Genomic DNA, 17,155 nt, shown 5'->3' with positions numbered 1-17,155 from the left:
TCTTGTTAGCTCCGTAGCTAAAGTGCTTCGCCGATGTATTGTCGTGGAGATAAAAGTCACTGTGAATGTCCATTTCGCGTTCTCGACTCTCATTTTCAAGAGGATATAGTATCCGCGGTGGTTTGAAATACAAATCCGTGATCCACAATAGAAAAAGGAGAGAGTGTGGAATCCAATGAGCCAGCTTGTACCTAAATTACGGTCAGAGCGAAAAAAGATGCGTCCTGCACTGCACTCTAGTCCTTCACTCTCACGTTCCTCATCCACGAATCTTTCATCCTGGCTCAAATTAATGGGGTAATCGTCGCTTTCTCGGTCCGAATCGCTCTCGCTGCTGGTGTAAACAATGGGGAAATGTGAGGAGCCTTTCAACCTGTGACGTCACGCTACTTCCGGTACAGGCAAGGCTTTTTTTATCAGCGACCAAAAGTTGCAAACTTTATCGTCGATGTTCTCTACTAAATCCTTTCAGCAAAAATATGGCAATATCGCGAAATGATCAAGTATGACACATAGAATGGATCTGCTATCCATTTCATTTCAGTAGGCCTTTAAAGAAGTCATTTTATGATTTTTTTTTTCTAAATGTAAAAGACTTCCTTGTGGTCTACATAACATGTAATGGTGGTTCTTTGGTCAAAACGTTGCACAGATGATGTTTTACAGATCATCTTCAAGCTGCTTTCTGACAGTCGCTTCCGGATGCACCTTTTTGTGAGCGGTTTTATTGACGTGGCTCACTTTCGACAGCGTCTTCTCCCTGTCATCTTTGTTGTAGCGGTGTAGCGTGCAAGGACGGGGGTGGAAGAAGTGTCAAAAGATGGAGCTAACTGTTTTAATGACATTCAGACTTTACTTCAATCGATAACGGAGCAGCATCTCCTCATCCGTGGCTCACTAGTGCAACGACAGCACCGGAAATGTGTCCCGTGAAAATCCGTCCGACCGGAACTCTCTAATAACTAAAGTTCCTTGGGTGAATAATGTGAACTCACTACACCGGTATGTTATAGCGCTTTCATGGGGAGTTTACTGATAGATATAAGTAAGAACTTTACACTACTTTATATTAGAAATGGCAACAGCGGAGGATGAATGTCCCATAACAAGAAGATAGAGAAAAAGAAGAAGCTTATCGACTACGGCGTCGCCACGGACTAAAAAGGCGGACGCACGCAAACTTTTAGGACTTATGCAGATCCCAAATACAAAACACCAGATAATGTCTTACCTTATACACATACCATAATAATACTCATATGTTGAAGCACTTGGAGAAAGCATTCGACCGTGTACCCCGTGAAGTCCTGTAGGGAGTGCTCAGAGAGTATGGGGTAACGGACTGTCTGATTGTGGCGGTCCGCTCCCTGTATAATCAGTGTCAGAGCTTGGTCCGCATTGCCGGCAGTAAGTCGGACCCGTTTCCAGTGAGGGTTGTACTCCGCCAAGGCTGCCCTTTGTCACCGATTCTGTTCATAACTTTAATGGACAGAATGTCTAGGCGCAGTCAGGGCGTTGAGGGGATCTGGTTTGGTGGCTGCAGGATTAGGTATCTGCTTTTTCCAGATGATGTGGTCCTGATGGCTTCATCTGGCCAAGATCCTTCAGTTCTCACTGGATCGGTTGGCAGCCGAGTGTGAAGCGACTGGGATGGGAATCAGCACCTCCAAGTCCGAGTCCATGGTTCTCGCCCGGAAAAGGGTGGAGTGCCATCTCCGGGTTGGGGAGGAGATCTTGCCCCAAGTGGAGGAGTTCAAGTACCTCGGAGTCTTGTTCACGAGTGAGGGAAGAGTGGATCGTGAGATTGACAGGCGGATCGGTGCGGCGTCTTCAGTAATGCGGACGCTGTATCGATCCGTTGTGGTGAAGAAGGAGCTGAGCCGGAAGGCAAAGCTCTCAATTTACCGGTCGATCTATGTTCCCATCCTCACCTATGGTCATGAGCTTTGGGTTATGACCGAAAGGACAAGATCACGGGTACAAGCGGCCGAAATGAGCTTCCTGGTGGTGGGTCTCTCCCTTAGAGATAGGGTGAGAAGCTCTGCCATCCGGAAGGAGCTCAAACTAAAGCCGCTGCTCCTCCACATCGAGAGGAGCCAGATGAGGTGGTTCGGGCATCTGGTCAGGATGCCACCCGAACGCCTCCCTAGGGAGGTGTTTCGGGCACGTCCGACCAGTAGGAGGCCACAGGGAAGACCCAGGACACGTTGGGAAGACTATGTCTCCCGGCTGGCCTGGGAACGCCTCGGGATCCCCGGGAGGAGCTGGACCAAGTGGCTGGGGAGAGGAAAGTCTGGGCTTCCCTGCTTAGGCTGCTGCCCCCACAACCCGACCTCGGATAAGCGGAAGAAGATGGATGGATGGATGTTGAAGCACAGTACAATCCATCAAGCGGTGCGGCTTCATAGCTTACTTAAGTCGTACTAAAAAATGTTGATAGATTTTTGAGCGCCATGTGTTTCAATGGAACATATAAAATGTTGGTGTTGTTTATTGAGTCATATTGCAGTCTACACGTATCTCTTATGTGCGACTGCCATCTACTGGTCACACTTATCCTTACACCATCTACCAAATAAAATTGCTTCGCGGTCTGTAAGCAAAACCAGAATTATGCCGTACATTAGCGACATTAGTTATAAGGCGCACTGTCGAGTTTTGAGAAATTGAAAGCATTTTAAAGGCCTACTGAAATGAAATTTTCTTATTTAAACGGGGATAGCAGATCCATTCTATGTGTCATACTTGATCATTTCGCGATATTGCCATATTTTTGCTGAAAGGATTTAGTAGAGAAAATCGACGATAACGTTTGCAACTTTTGGTCGCTGATAAAAAAAGCCTTGCCTGTACCGGAAGTAGCGTGACGTCACAGGTTGAAGGGCTCCTCACATTTCCGCATTGTTTACACCAGCAGCGAGAGCGATTCGGACCGAGAAAGCGACGATTACCCCATTAATTTGAGTGAGGATGAAAGATTCGTGGATGAGGTACGTGAGAGTGAAGGACTAGAGTGCAGTGCAGGACGTATCTTTTTTCGCTCTGACCGTAACTTTGGTACAAGCTGGCTCATTGGATTCCACACTTTCTCCTTTTTCTATTGTGGATCACGGATTTGTATTTTAAACCACCTCGGATACTATATCCTCTTGAAAATGAGAATCGAGAACGCGAAATGGACATTCACAGTGACTTTTATCTCCACGACAATACATCGGTGAAGCACTTTAGCTACGGAGGTAACGTGATAGCATCGTGCTTAAATGCAGATAGAAACAAAATAAATAAGCCCCTGACTGGAAGGATAGACAGAAGATCAACAATACTACCAAACTCTGGACCTGTAACCACACGGTTAATGCTGTTGCTAACGACGCCATTGAAGCTAACTTAGCTACGGGACCTCAACAGAGCTATGCTAAAAACATTAGCTATCCACCTACGCCAGCCCTCATCTGCTCATCAACACCCGTGCTCACCTGCGTTCCAGCGATCGACGGCGCGACGAAGGACTTCACCCGATCATCGATGCGATAGCGCGTCTGCTATCCAACTCAAAGTCCTCCTGGTTGTGTTGCTGCAGCCAGCCGCTAATACACCGATCCCCCCCTAAAGCTTTCTTCTTTGCAGTCTCCATTGTTCATTAAACAAATTGCAAAAGATTCACCAACACAGATGTCCAGAATACTGTGGTATTTTGCGATGAAAACAGAGCTGTTTGTATTGGGATACAATGTGTCTCAATACTTCCGCTTCAACCATTGACGTCTCGCGCAAACATCATCATACATAGACGTTTTCAACCGGAATTTTCCCGGGAAATTTAAAATTGCACTTTATAAGTTAACCCGGCCGTATTGGCATGTGTTGCAATGTTAAGATTTCATCATTGATATATAAACTATCAGACTGCGTGGTCGGTAGTAGTGGGTTTCAGTAGGCCTTTAAGTGCGCCTTATAGTTTGAAAAATACAGTAATTTTATAGTTTGGATATTGGGAGATCAGGCCCTAAGTTTGTTGTATAATAATTGCAAGTAAGAAGTGTAAGAAAACAACATATGACAGCTGGACAGCACAGTTATCATAATCAGCTCATTGTTCAATGTTAAATAAAAAATGTATTTTTACCATTGATTACTACATAAAAACACACAAAAGTACCGAAAGTTCATAAAGAAGATGAAAGTGTTGTTTTACAACATTGATTATTATGATGACTTCACCAGTGTGGCGATGCGTGAGTGGTACAAGTCGGGTAACATTCCTCATTATTGTGTTGTGCATGAAGTAACACGATGTGGGTGTGGTGTCCCTGCACACACACACACACGCACACACACACAAACACGCAGGCACGCACACACACACAGCGTTATGTCAGGTAGTGTTGGCAGGAGAGAGGGAGCCAGGAAAGGAAGGAAGCAAGGCGGGAAACTGCAACGGGCAGCCGTTCCTGTGTCAGCTTCCTGTGCCATTCAGCGGCACTCAAAAGTGTTGAGAAAATGTAAGTCATGTAAGCATCAGTTCACTGTCTTCTGTCGCTTACAAGCTGCAAGTTTCAACCACAGAGTTTGTTTGTGGCGAGCAAGGACGCTCATCTTTTGCTGCTTAACTTCTGTCAGCTCCTGACAAGTTGCTTTCCTCTCCGTCACAATGCAGATGTGAGAAGGTTATGACCGCATGTGCACTCTTCTTTTCAAATATTTGCACCTAATATGAAACTTTCAGTCGATGTAGGTCAAATATCCTTTAATTCAAAAGCGCTGTTCTGTTTTTTTCGAATACCAAAGTCTTCACAATCCTGGCCATGTTCACAAAAGTTGTGAAACAGTTTTTTAATTTGGACCTTCAGTTTCTTCCCGGCCCCATGAGCCTCACCATCAAGTTTGATGCAAGATTACAATTATTAATGCTGATTTTGATTCCATGATAAAAAGCTCTTTTGGAGTAGGGCAGGGTATCGTTTTTATGTGATCCGATACAGGTGCCAAATGGGTAATTTTGAAACGGTACTTAAAAGAAGGAAGTAGGGTTGTACAATATACCGGTTAGGGTTACCCTAACCCAGTGTTTTTCAACTTTTTTTGAGCCAAGGCACATTTTTTTAGAGATGTCCGATAATGGCTTTTTTGCCGATATTCCGATATTGTCCAACTCTTAATTACCGATTCCGATATCAACCGATACCGATATATACAGTCGTGGAACTAACACATTATTATGCCTAATTTTGTTGTGATGCCCCGCTGGATGCATTAAACAATGTAACAAGGTTTTCCAAAATAAATCAACTCAAGTTATGGGAAAAAAATATTTATTATTGAAGTCACAAAGTGCATTATTTTTTTTTAACATGCCTCAAAACAGCAGCTTGGAATTTGGGACATGCTGAGGAGGTTGAGGTGGGCGGGGTTGGTGTATATTGTAGTGTCCCCGGAAGAGTTAGTGTTGCAAGGGGTTCTGGGTATTTGTTCTGTTGTGTTACGGTGCGGATGTTCTCCCGAAATGCGTTTGTCATTCTTGTTTGGTGTGGGTTCACAGTGTGGCGCATATTTGTAACAGTGTTAAAGTTGTTTATACGGCCACCCTCAGTGTGACTTGTATGGCTGTTGACCAAGTATGCATTGCATTCACTTGTGTGTGTGAAAAGACGTAGATATTATGTGATTGGGCCGGCAAGCAAAGGCAGAGCCTTTATAGGCCTACTGAAAGCCACTACTACCGACCACGCAGTTTGATAGTTTATATATCAATGATGAAATATTAACATTGCAACACATGCCAATAGGCCGGGTTAACTTATAAAGTGCAATTTTAAATTTCCCAGGAAATATCCGTCTGAAAACGTCTCGGTATGATGACGTTTGCGCGTGACGTCACGGAGTGTGCGGAAGTATTGGGACACCATGGTGTCCCAATACAAACAGCTCTGTTTTCATCGCAAAATTCCACAGTATTCTGGACATCTGTGTTGGTGAATATTTTGCAATTTGTTTAATGGACAATGAAGACTGCAAAGAAGAAAGCTGTAGGTGAGATCGGTGTATTAGCGGCTGGCTACAGCAACACAACCAGGAGGACTTTGAGTTGGATAGCAGACGCGCTACCGTGAGTACGCAGCTTTCTTCCAAACATTTGATCGCTTGCCCGTATGTGCGTGCCGCTATGTGCATGTCACATACGTAATTTTGGGGAAATATATGTGCTGTATGAACTTTACGGAAGTGAACGGTACTTTGGGTTGTGGGATTGAATGTGTTGTGCGGGTGTTTGAGTTGTATTGGCGGGTTATATGGACGGGAGGGGGGAGGTGTTTGTTATGCGCGATTAAGTTGTGGCATATTAAATATAAGCCTGGTTGTGTTGTGGCTAATAGAGTATATATACACTACTGTTCAAAAGTTTGGGGTCACATTGAAATGTCAATCAATCAATCAATCAATCAATGTTTATTTATATAGCCCTAAATCGCAAGTGTCTCAAAGGGCTGTCCTTATTTTTGAAGGACAAGCACTGTACTTTTCAACGAAGATAACTTTAAACTAGTCTTAAGTTTAAAGAAATACACTCTATACATTGCTAATGTGGTAAATGACTATTCTAGCTGCAAATGTCTGTTTTTTTGTGCAATATCTACATAGGTGTATAGAGGCCCATTTCCAGCAACTATCACTCCAGTGTTCTAATGGTACAATGTGTTTGCTCATTGGCTCAGAAGGCTAAATAATGATTAGAAAACCCTTGTGCAATCATGTTCACACATCTGAAAACAGTTTAGCGCGTTACACAAGCTACAAAACTGACCTTCCTTTGAGCAGATTGAGTTTCTGGAGCATCACATTTGTGGGGTCAATTAAACGCTCAAAATGGCCAGAAAAAGAGAACTTTCATCTGAAACTCGACAGTCTATTCTTGTTCTTAGAAATGAAGGCTATTCCACAAAATTGTTTGGGTGACCCCAAACTTTTGAACGGTAGTGTATGTCTTGTGTTTATTTACTGTTTTAGTCATTCCCAGCTGAATATCAGGTCCCACCCGCCTCTCACAGCATCTTCCCTATCTGAATCGCTTCCACTGCCCTCTAATCCTTCACTATCACTTTCCTCATCCACGAATCTTTCATCCTCGCTCAAATTAATGGGGTAATCGTCGCTTTCTCGGTCCGAATCGCTCACGCTGCTGGCGTCCATGATTGTAAACAATGTGCAGATGTGAGGAGCTCCACAACCTGTGACGTCACGCTACTTCCGGTACAGGCAAGGCTTTTTTTATCAGCGACCAAAAGTTGCGAACTTTATCGTCGATGTTCTCTACTAATTCCTTTCAGCAAAAATATGGCAATATCGCGAAATGATCAAGTATGACACATAGAATGGACCTGCTATCCCCGTTTAAAATAAGAAAATCTCATTTCAGTAGGCCTTTAAGGTTTATTGGCGCTCTGTACTTCTCCCTACGTCCGTGTACCACTCCGTACCGCGGCTTTTTAAAAAGTCATACATTTTACTTTCTGAAACCGATACCGATAATTTCCGATATTACATTTTAAAGCATTTATCGGACATCTCTAAAAAAAACTCAGCCCTCTTGCGGTTAGGTTATTGCAAAATTTAACACCTCAATGTCCATTCCATGTTGACACTTGACAGTTCAATACAGGACGCGTACTTTTGTTTCTAAAAACGGGACAATTCCCTTTTTCAAGGGACAGTTCGCAGCTCTACTCAATGGTACCTAATTTTTGTCTCATTTCACACGCCAATAGCTATGCGTTTTGTCTGCCTGCACCGTTTATCAGTGCCATTATGGTATCTACTCATCCCTTAGGAGAGGTTTAAAATACATCAGAATATTTCTTTTGGCAGGCTTAATTTTAACAAAGACAGAAAATCAACAGAAACATTCAAGATTTTTAAATGTATGTGTTTTGGATGAAGTGAAATGAATATTTGTTCCCCAGGCAATACATGACTTAGTACTTGCTGGAGAACTCTTGTTGGCAAGCAGAGCTCTTGTATCTCTCAGGGGGAACTTTAGTCCACTTTAGTCCACTCCTCTTGGCAGATGCTCTCCAAATATTGAGTCTGGTGCTTTGCAACTCAACTTTCAGCTCCCTCTACTGATTTTCTATGGATCTGTTTCCTAACAACTGTTCCACTATTCAGATGAAGCCATCAGGACTGGAAATGGTCATTTATTTACCAGAAATAATGTATTTGTTCATCTATCTATGATACAGGCAGAACAATGCAATGCTCTCCAACAAGATGGCAGAAGGTAACAGAATGAATGATTCACCTGTTGCCGTTTCTACAACAGAACAAGTCATGGCCCACTTGGTAGTTGTTCCAAGAGTTTGTAATGTTATGCACCTCGTCTCAGTCGACGTTAAAAAAAACTCTGATCTATGGGACTGAGGCTGACTCGGCCATTCCACAATCTTAATGTGCTTCTCCGTCAGCCACTCCTTTTGTAGGGATTGATCACATGTTTTCGAATCCGATTCCATTTTCGATTCTGCTTAATGATTCGGTTCTTTCTCGATTTTCATCTGGGGAAAAAAAGGATAACAAAAAGCTTGATTAGCATCATCTTTGCTTCTTTGTGAGGAAATATTCAAACCCACACAGTGAAATCTTAACAGGCCCATAGTCTAGAGCAGTGGTTCTTAACCTGGGTTCGATCGAACCCTAGGCAGTGTTTCCCACACATTCATCTATTTGTGGCGGCCCGCCACGAAAGAATTACGTCCGCCACAAATTTTTTTTTTTTTTTTTGTCCTGTCCAGCTTGTCAGGCAAATTATATAGATGATGTAGATGCCCATATAGGCTGTTCAGATTTACTTTACAAAAGAGAAGTGTAGGATACTTCTCTTGTTGCCTTATTTGTATTTGACCACTACTGTTTTCTGTTTATTTGTTACTGACTGTGGCAGGACACCTCTGCCTCTGTTTCACTTTATGTTGCTGGTAAATAATATGGTTGTAGTAGTAGGCTAAAGTTAAATGATTTAGTATGCACTAATTAAAGGGGCAGAGCTTGAAGAGACATTTTAGCTTTTATATTTTATAAGATATATTTTTTGTAAGAACCACAATTAATAAATATATTTCAGTGAATAACTTATTGTTCAAATCTGTATATAAATATGTACATAAAGTGTTGTAATTATATTGTTGGATGGATGGATGGATGGATGGACGTTTAAAACAAAACTGTTATTATTATTTAGTAAGTATAAATTTGTTGAGCCTTTTTAGAGAAAATCATATCATTTTAGTAAATTATGCAAATTACTCGATGATGTCATGGTGACCACGCCCATAGCCACGCCCGTAGCCACGCCACCACCGCCACAGGTATCTTGGCAGTTTATGGGAAACACTGCTAGGGGCTCGGTGAGTCGGCTTTAGGGGTTCGGCGGAGCCTCTGCCGCGGAGGTCAAGACACACCCGACTCATCGTGTAAATAAAAACTTCTCCCTATCGGCATATTATGGATACCCTCAAAGAATGTTCCCTCTAATTTTCCATCTGATTTGCAGGTGTGTAATTTGTTGTGAGTTCATGCACTGTGTTGGTTTTGTTCTTTGAACAAGGTGATGTTCATGCACGGTTCATTTTGTGCACCACTAAAAAAAACATGTAACTTTGTCTTGAATTTGAAAAAATATATATATACACTACCGTTCAAAAGTTTGGGGTCACCCAAACAATTTTGTGGAATAGCCTTCATTTCTAAGAACAAGAATAGACTGTCGAGTTTCAGATGAAAGTTCTCTTTTTCTGGCCATTTTGAGCGTTTAATTGACCCCACAAATGTGATGCTCCAGAAACTCAATCTGCTCAAAGGAAGGTCAGTTTTGTAGCTTCTGTAACGAGCTAAACTGTTTTCAGATGTGTGAACATGATTGCACAAGGCTTTTCTAATCATCAATTAGCCTTCTGAGCCAATGAGCAAACACATTGTACCATTAGAACACTGGAGTGATAGTTGCTGGAAATGGGCCTCTATACACCTATGTAGATATTGCACCAAAAACCAGACATTTTCCGCTAGAATAGTCATTTACCACATTAGCAATGTATAGAGTGTATTTCTTTAAAGTTAAGACGAGTTTAAAGTTATCTTCTTTGAAAAGTACAGTGCTTTTCCTTCAAAAATAAGGACATTTCAATGTGACCCCAAACTTTTGAACGGTAGTGTATATGTATATTTTTCACTAAAGAAGGGTTCGGTGGATGCACATATGAAACTGGTGGGGTTCGGTACCTCCAACAAGGTTAAGAACCACTGGTCTAGAGTTCCTCCATGGGGTGTGAGGGTGTCTCAGAAAAAACAAGCTTTGTTTTAAAAAACACTATAAAATGATGACAATATTATAAACGATAATAATATAAGTAATAATACATTATTATTTCAATCCCTGCCTTATTACAAATAAAATATTGTTTTGTCAAAATGAAGTAAATACAACATTAGTTATTATGTTCTGTACCAATTACATAAGAATGTTCAGTAACATGTTGAACTATTTTCCAATACAAATTAAAATGATTAAAAAGATGTATGAGCTAAGCACTAAAAAGTCAAAAAAAATTGTATTTAGTGACGAATACAAGCGAGCCACTTCCTCTGGAACTGTGCGTTGTGCAACAACTCTGCAGCCATCAACTATGAATCTATGAACTATGAAACGACACCGCCACGGAACGTCTCCGCCGTCCGCCGTCTGCCAATCCCCACCTGCCGTTTTGATATGCACAGTTGCAGCTCCGACGTGCAGCGAAATAGCTCAGATTTTTACGAAATCTGTCCGGGTGTAATTGTGTGATGAGGGGTGTTGTTGTAACGCGAGCTACCAACGGTCAATTCTGTCCTTCCACAGAAGCAGAAGCAAATCAACTCGGTGCTGCCATTAGAGATACTGTACGTAACGGCAGCTGAACGGCAACACCGTAGAAACTCTCGAGCTTTGCCGTCCATCAGTAGCCACAGTCTGTGACGCCACTGACTTGACTTGAGTAGTTTTGCCTTGTAGAACGATTGCTTTGTTTTTCTATTCGCAGCAAACACAACAGTAACATCATCCCTGGTCCAGTTTGACACACACACACACACTGACATTCTTGTATTTGTTACCTTCTTGAGACCTCTGAAAAATGCCTCCCTTTTTAGGACCACCCTTTCTAGATATATAAAGATTTGTATTTACAACATTATAATATATATTAAGGGTGTAACGGTACGTGTATTTGTATTGAACCGTTTCGGTACGGGGGATTCGTTTCGGTCCGGAGATGTACCGAACAAGTTTCCACACTGACATATTAAGTAGCGTACCGCACGTTGTGTAAACAATGCACACCGAGGCACAACACACGGCATGCTAGCAGCGACCGGGCTACTACAACATGCAAAAGCCAGAGCTGGAAGACCCTCCTGCCTCGTTAAGATCTCCCGTTTGGGAACATTTCAGTTTCGCGGTGCGACACAACAATAGATAACATCGCCTCAACGAAGAGAAAGACGAACAAACACAGCTCCCACCGCATTTAAGCAGCCTCTCCTCGGCGAGTCAGGCAGGGCTAAAGCAATAACAAATGGTTTTATAGCAGCAGATTTAAGACCATATTGCATTAAAACCTAGATTTTGACCCACTTCTATGGTGGAAGAACAATGAGCCCATATATCCTCTTATTGCCAAGTTAGCCAGGCACTACCTCGCCATACCTGCTACCTCCGTGCCCAGCCAAAGGGTATTTTCCATAGCTGGGGACATTTTAACTGCAAGCAGGTCTGCTCTTTCTGCAGACAATGTGGATAAACTGATTTTTCTGGCAAAAAACATGAAAATTGAGTGAAAGTCACCAGGGTTAAGCCTGGGGGCGGAGAAAAGTTAATCTGAGGCTGAGTTGACTTGAAACTGTTTAATGTTGCACTTTTTGTATGTAGGAGAAAAGTTTTGTCATTTTATTTAACCTGAGCAACAACTTGAAGCAGTTTAATGTTGCACTTTATATGTAGAAATGTTGCACTTTATATGTAGAAAGGTTTTGTTAAGAAACCAATTCTGAGCCTTATCTTATTTAGTTTTTATTTGATATATGTTGACTGCATTAACCCTGGCAATGGACCCTGTGTGTATATGTATGTTATTGTTATGTTAAAAGGATAAAGCCATTGTCTACAAATGTTGGTAAATAACCAGAAAATTTATATTTTGTTTTTTTCTTACTGTACCGAAAATGAACCGAACCGTGACCTCTAAACCGAGGTACGTACCGAACCGAAAATTTTGTGTACCGTTACACCCTTAATATATATACATACTATGCAAATATAAAAATGTAAGCTTTTAGTTAATTGTTTTTTTGAATTTTTTGTTTAATTGGTTTGTAATCTTCATTATTTACTTCAAGTTATTACAGTATGTCTCCATATACATAATTATTGATTTAAAAAGGGGGCGCATTTTAATTTCTTACACACACTTGTTATTACATACGTTGGCCAGAGGGGGAGCACTTCAAATTTTTACACACACTTGTTATTTTATATGTTGACCAGAAGGGGAGCGCTTTTAAAACAGACACACAGTCAATTTGAAAAATCCCTTCTTTTTGGGACCACCCTCATTTTGATAAATTTCACCACCAGGGGTGCAAATGAGACATTCTCTATTAGATGCAATGTTTTTCCTTATTGGGACCAGGTTTTATGTCCTCACTTGTTCACCGGTCCTCATATGGAAGGTACTTTTCCTTGTTGATGTCTCAAGAAGGGTACAAATACAAGAACACACACACACACACACATTAATTCAAATCCCGCCAACCACCACCCTGCTTCCCTGGTCCCAGAATCCGATGTTATTTGACACAGGCCCCCACATAACTGTCCGGGATGTGCCTGTAATATGATTATTAGATTTTTGACCTCCAGAGTCAGCAGGTCCTTTTTCAATTTGTGTCATCGAGGTAAAATTTTGTCTGAAAACTAGGGATGTCCGATAATATCGGACTGCCGATATTATCGGTCGATAAATGCTTTAAAATGTAATATCGGAAATTATCGGTATCGGTTTTAAAAAAGTAAAATGTATGACTTTTTAAAACGCCGCTGTACGGACGTAGGGAGAAGTACAGAGCGCCAATAAACCTTAAAGGCACTGCCTTTGCGTGCCGGCCCGGTCACATGATATCTACGGCTTTTCACACACACAAGTGAATGCAAGGCATACTTGGTCAACAGCCATACAGGTCACACTGAGGATGGCCATATAAACAACTTTAACACTGTTACAAATATGCGCCACACTGTGAACCCACACCAAACAAGAATGACAAACACATTTCGGGAGAACATCCGTACCATGACACAACATAAACACAACAGAACAAATACCCAGAACCCCTTGCAGCACTAACTTCCTCGACGCTACAATGTACACCCCCCGCTACCTCTACCTCCCCACCTCAACCCCGCCCACCTCAACCTCCTCATGCTCTCTCAGGGAGAGCATGTCCCAAATTCCAAGCTGCTGTTTTGAGGCATGTTTAAAAAAAAAAAATGCACTTTGTGACTTCAATAATAAATATGGCAGTGCCATGTTGGCATTTTTTTTTCATAACTTGAGTTGATTTATTTTGGAAAACCTTGTTACATTGTTTAATGCATCCAGCGGGGCATCACAACAAAATTAGGCATAATAATGTGTTAATCCACGACTGTATATATCGGTATCGGTTGATATCGGAATCGGTAATTAAGAGTTGGACAATATCGGATATCGGCAAAAAAGCCATTATCGGACCTCTCTACTGAAAACCTTTGACAAGTTGACTTCAGGTCCGTCCCCACCCGTTAGGACAGCTGTAGTATTACTACATTTCCTAACATTATGAATTATTACCAATTTAGGGGTAATTTGAATCGGAAAATCCCTGTTTTCGTCATGAAGAAGCACAAATATTTGTGCGGGCTTTCGCGCAATTCTTTTTTACTTTTACCAAAAATGTATTTGCGGGAAGATGTAAGGTAAAGCCATCATACTTCAAAGGTTTGGTCAGCAGACTAAGCTGTGTGTGTTTCTCCTCCCTTGGACAGCAGAATGGGAAGAGCCGCCTGCAGCAGCGCCAGGAGGAGGCGGAGGAAGTGAAGGACATCATGCTCAACAATCTGAACAAGGTGGATGAGCGAGCGGTCAAACTGGGCGACCTGGAGAGCCGAGCGGATGAGCTGCTGGAAAAGGTTGGTATAGGCAGCGTTACTTTGCTTATCGTTATTTTCACTTTGATGACATCATGGAGCCTTTCCGTGGAATGAAAGAAGCAAACGTCAAAATGACTGGCTTATAAATACACTTATGTGGAGCGTGAGAGGAAAAGAAATGTACAATTTACATCCTGATTGTGTTTTATGCTGCTATTTTTAGGAGTGGTATTTCCTTTTGTTTCCTAAGATGAATGAATTGAGGGGGGGTCTCCCTGACTATGACCCAGCAGGACATGCCATGAGGCCAGGGTTTTGTCCAGGGGGTAACATGAGGGTCACACCGTTCCCACTTTGCCCGGATGAACCGTTCTGTCACAAAGCAGGCCAGGTCTGGAAGATGCAAAATGTCACACTAAAAGGATGCTGTGGCTCACACCTCAGAAATCTACTGAATTTTAAGAGTCGATCCGCTTGCTCATGACTTTTATTCTTTGACTCATTTGTGAAATATTCTGATACCCACCCACTAACGCAGACCTGGGCCGGGGGCCACATGCGGCCCGTTAAGCTTTTCAATCCAATCTGGCCCGTCGGACGTTCCCAAATCATTTTTTTAGATATTTAAGATGGAAAGTGTAACTGCCATTATGATGTGCAGTCATGTTTTCTAATGACCGTAAGTCTTCAACTATACAAAGTATTTCAATGGTTGGAATCTGCGATTTTGCACAATACCTAGTTACCTAGTGGTTAGAGTGTCCGCCCTGAGATCGGTAGGTTTTGATTGATTGATTGAGACTTTTATTAGTAGGTTGCACAGTGAAGTACATATTCCGTACAATTGACCACTAAATGGTAACACCCGAATAAGTTTTTCAACTTGTTTAAGTCGGGGGTCCACTTAAATTGATTCATGATACAGATATATACTATCATATATACTATCATCATAATACAGTCATCACACAAGATAATCACATTGAATTATTTACATTATTTACAATCAGGGTGTGGAGGGGGGGGGGGTATGGACATGAAGTAGTGGACATAGAGAGAGAGAGAGAGAGATCAGAAGGCATAAGAAAAAGAAAAAGTATCTGCATTTGATTGTTACATTTGATTATTAGCAATCCGGGGAGGGTGTTAGTTTAGGGTTGTAGCTGCCTGGAGGTGAACTTTTATTGCGGTTTTGAAGGAGGATAGAGATGCCCTTTCTTTTATACCTGTTGGGAGCGCATTCCACATTGATGTGGCATAGAAAGAGAATGGGTTAAGACCTTTGTTAGTTCGGAATCTGGGTTTAACGTGGTTAGTGGAGCACCCCCTGGTGTTGTGGTTATGGCGGTCATTTACGTTAAGGAAGTAGTTTGACATGTACTTCGGTATCAGGGAGGTGTAGCGGATTTTATAGACTAGGCTCAGTGCAAGTTGTTTAACTCTGTCCTCCACCTTGAGCCAGCCCACTTTAGAGAAGTGGGTAGGAGTGAGGTGGGATCTGGGGTGGAGGTCTAGAAGTAACCTGACTAGCTTGTTCTGAGATGTTTGGAGTTTAGATTTGAGGGTTTTGGAGGTGCTAGGGTACCAGGAGGTGCATGCATAATCGAAAAAGGGTTGAACGAGAGTTCCCGCCAGAATCCTCAAGGTGCTTTTGTTGACCAGAGAGGAAATTCTGTAGAGAAATCTCGTTCGTTGGTTAACCTTTTTGATTACCTTGGTTGCCATTTTGTCACAGGAAAGGTTAGCTTCTAGAATAGAACCTAGGTAGGTGACCTCATCTTTCCTGGTGATGACACTGTCACCTACTTTTATGTTGAAGTCATTGACTCTCTTAAGTTAGATGTGGGACCCAAACAGGATGGATTCTGTTTTACCCAAGTGGATGGATAGCTTGTTGTCAGCGAGCCAGGTGCAAGTTCTACAGAGCTCAGCACTGAGGATTTTCTCCACCTGTGACTTGTTGGAGTTCAAATCCCAGCCGAGTCATACCAAAGACTATAAAAATGGGGACCCATAACCTCCCTGCTTGGCACTCAGCAACAAAGGGTTGGAGTTGGGGGTTAAATCACCAAAATGATTCCCGGGCGCGGCGCGGCTGCTGCCCACTGCTCCCCAAGGGGATGGGACAAATGCAGAGGACAAATTTCACCACATCTAGTGTGTGTGTGACAATCATTGGTACTTTAATCTTAATCTAATACTATGGTAATATACACTACCGTTCAAAAGTTTGGGGTCACATTGAAATGTCCTTATTTTTGAAGGAAAAGCACTGTACTTTTCAATGAAGATAACTTTAAACTAGTCTTAACTTTAAAGATATACACTCTATACATTGCTAATGTGGTAAATGACTATTCTAACTGCAAATGTCTGGTTTTTGGTGCAATGTCTACATAGGTGTATAGAGGCCCATTTCCAGCAACTATCACTCCAGTGTTCTAATGGTACAATGTGTTTGCTCATTGGCTCAGAAGGCTAATTGATGATTAGAAAAACCCTTGTGCAATCATGTTCACACATCTGAAAACAGTTTAGCTCGTTACAGAAGCTACAAAAACGGACCTTCCTTTGAGCAGATTGAGTTTCTGGAGCATCACATTTGTGGGGTCAATTAAACGCTCAAAATGGCCAGAAAAAGAGAACTTCATCTGAAACTCGACAGTCTATTCTTGTTCTTAGAAATGAAGGCTATTCCACAAAATTGTTTGGGTGACCCCAAACTTTTGAACGGTAGTGTAATTAGTTACTATGGTCATCTAATTAGTTACTATGGTCATCTAATTAGTTGCAATCCGGGTGTCAGGGACAGACGTGGAAGGAGATTTTTACAACAAAGTTCCAAAGCTTAGTGATATATCAGATATATCAGATTGTAGGTGGGATTTTTTTTTTAACCTTCGCGTTCATATTTTGCTGTTTGTTGCATTTTTGTTG

General features: G+C 42.0%; 1 protein-coding gene across 2 annotated transcripts in view; it reads left to right on the top strand.

Moving 5' to 3' along the window:
- The window catches only part of LOC133651648 (vesicle-associated membrane protein 5-like), a 29,294-nt gene that overhangs the window by 8,201 nt on the left and 3,938 nt on the right, over nt 1-17,155 (top strand). The window contains exon 2 of one of the 2 annotated variants that reach the window (XM_062049649.1): nt 14,114-14,257. In XM_062049649.1, coding sequence (XP_061905633.1) covers nt 14,114-14,257 — 144 coding nt within the window. The remainder of the gene's footprint in view (nt 1-14,113; nt 14,258-17,155) is intronic. The other variant, XM_062049650.1, reaches the window with a different exon arrangement.

Source organism: Entelurus aequoreus, linkage group LG06 (genome assembly GCF_033978785.1).
Source record: "Entelurus aequoreus isolate RoL-2023_Sb linkage group LG06, RoL_Eaeq_v1.1, whole genome shotgun sequence".
In the NCBI taxonomy this organism is placed as follows: domain Eukaryota; kingdom Metazoa; phylum Chordata; class Actinopteri; order Syngnathiformes; family Syngnathidae; genus Entelurus; species Entelurus aequoreus.
This window is presented reverse-complemented; position numbering and strand designations above follow the sequence as displayed.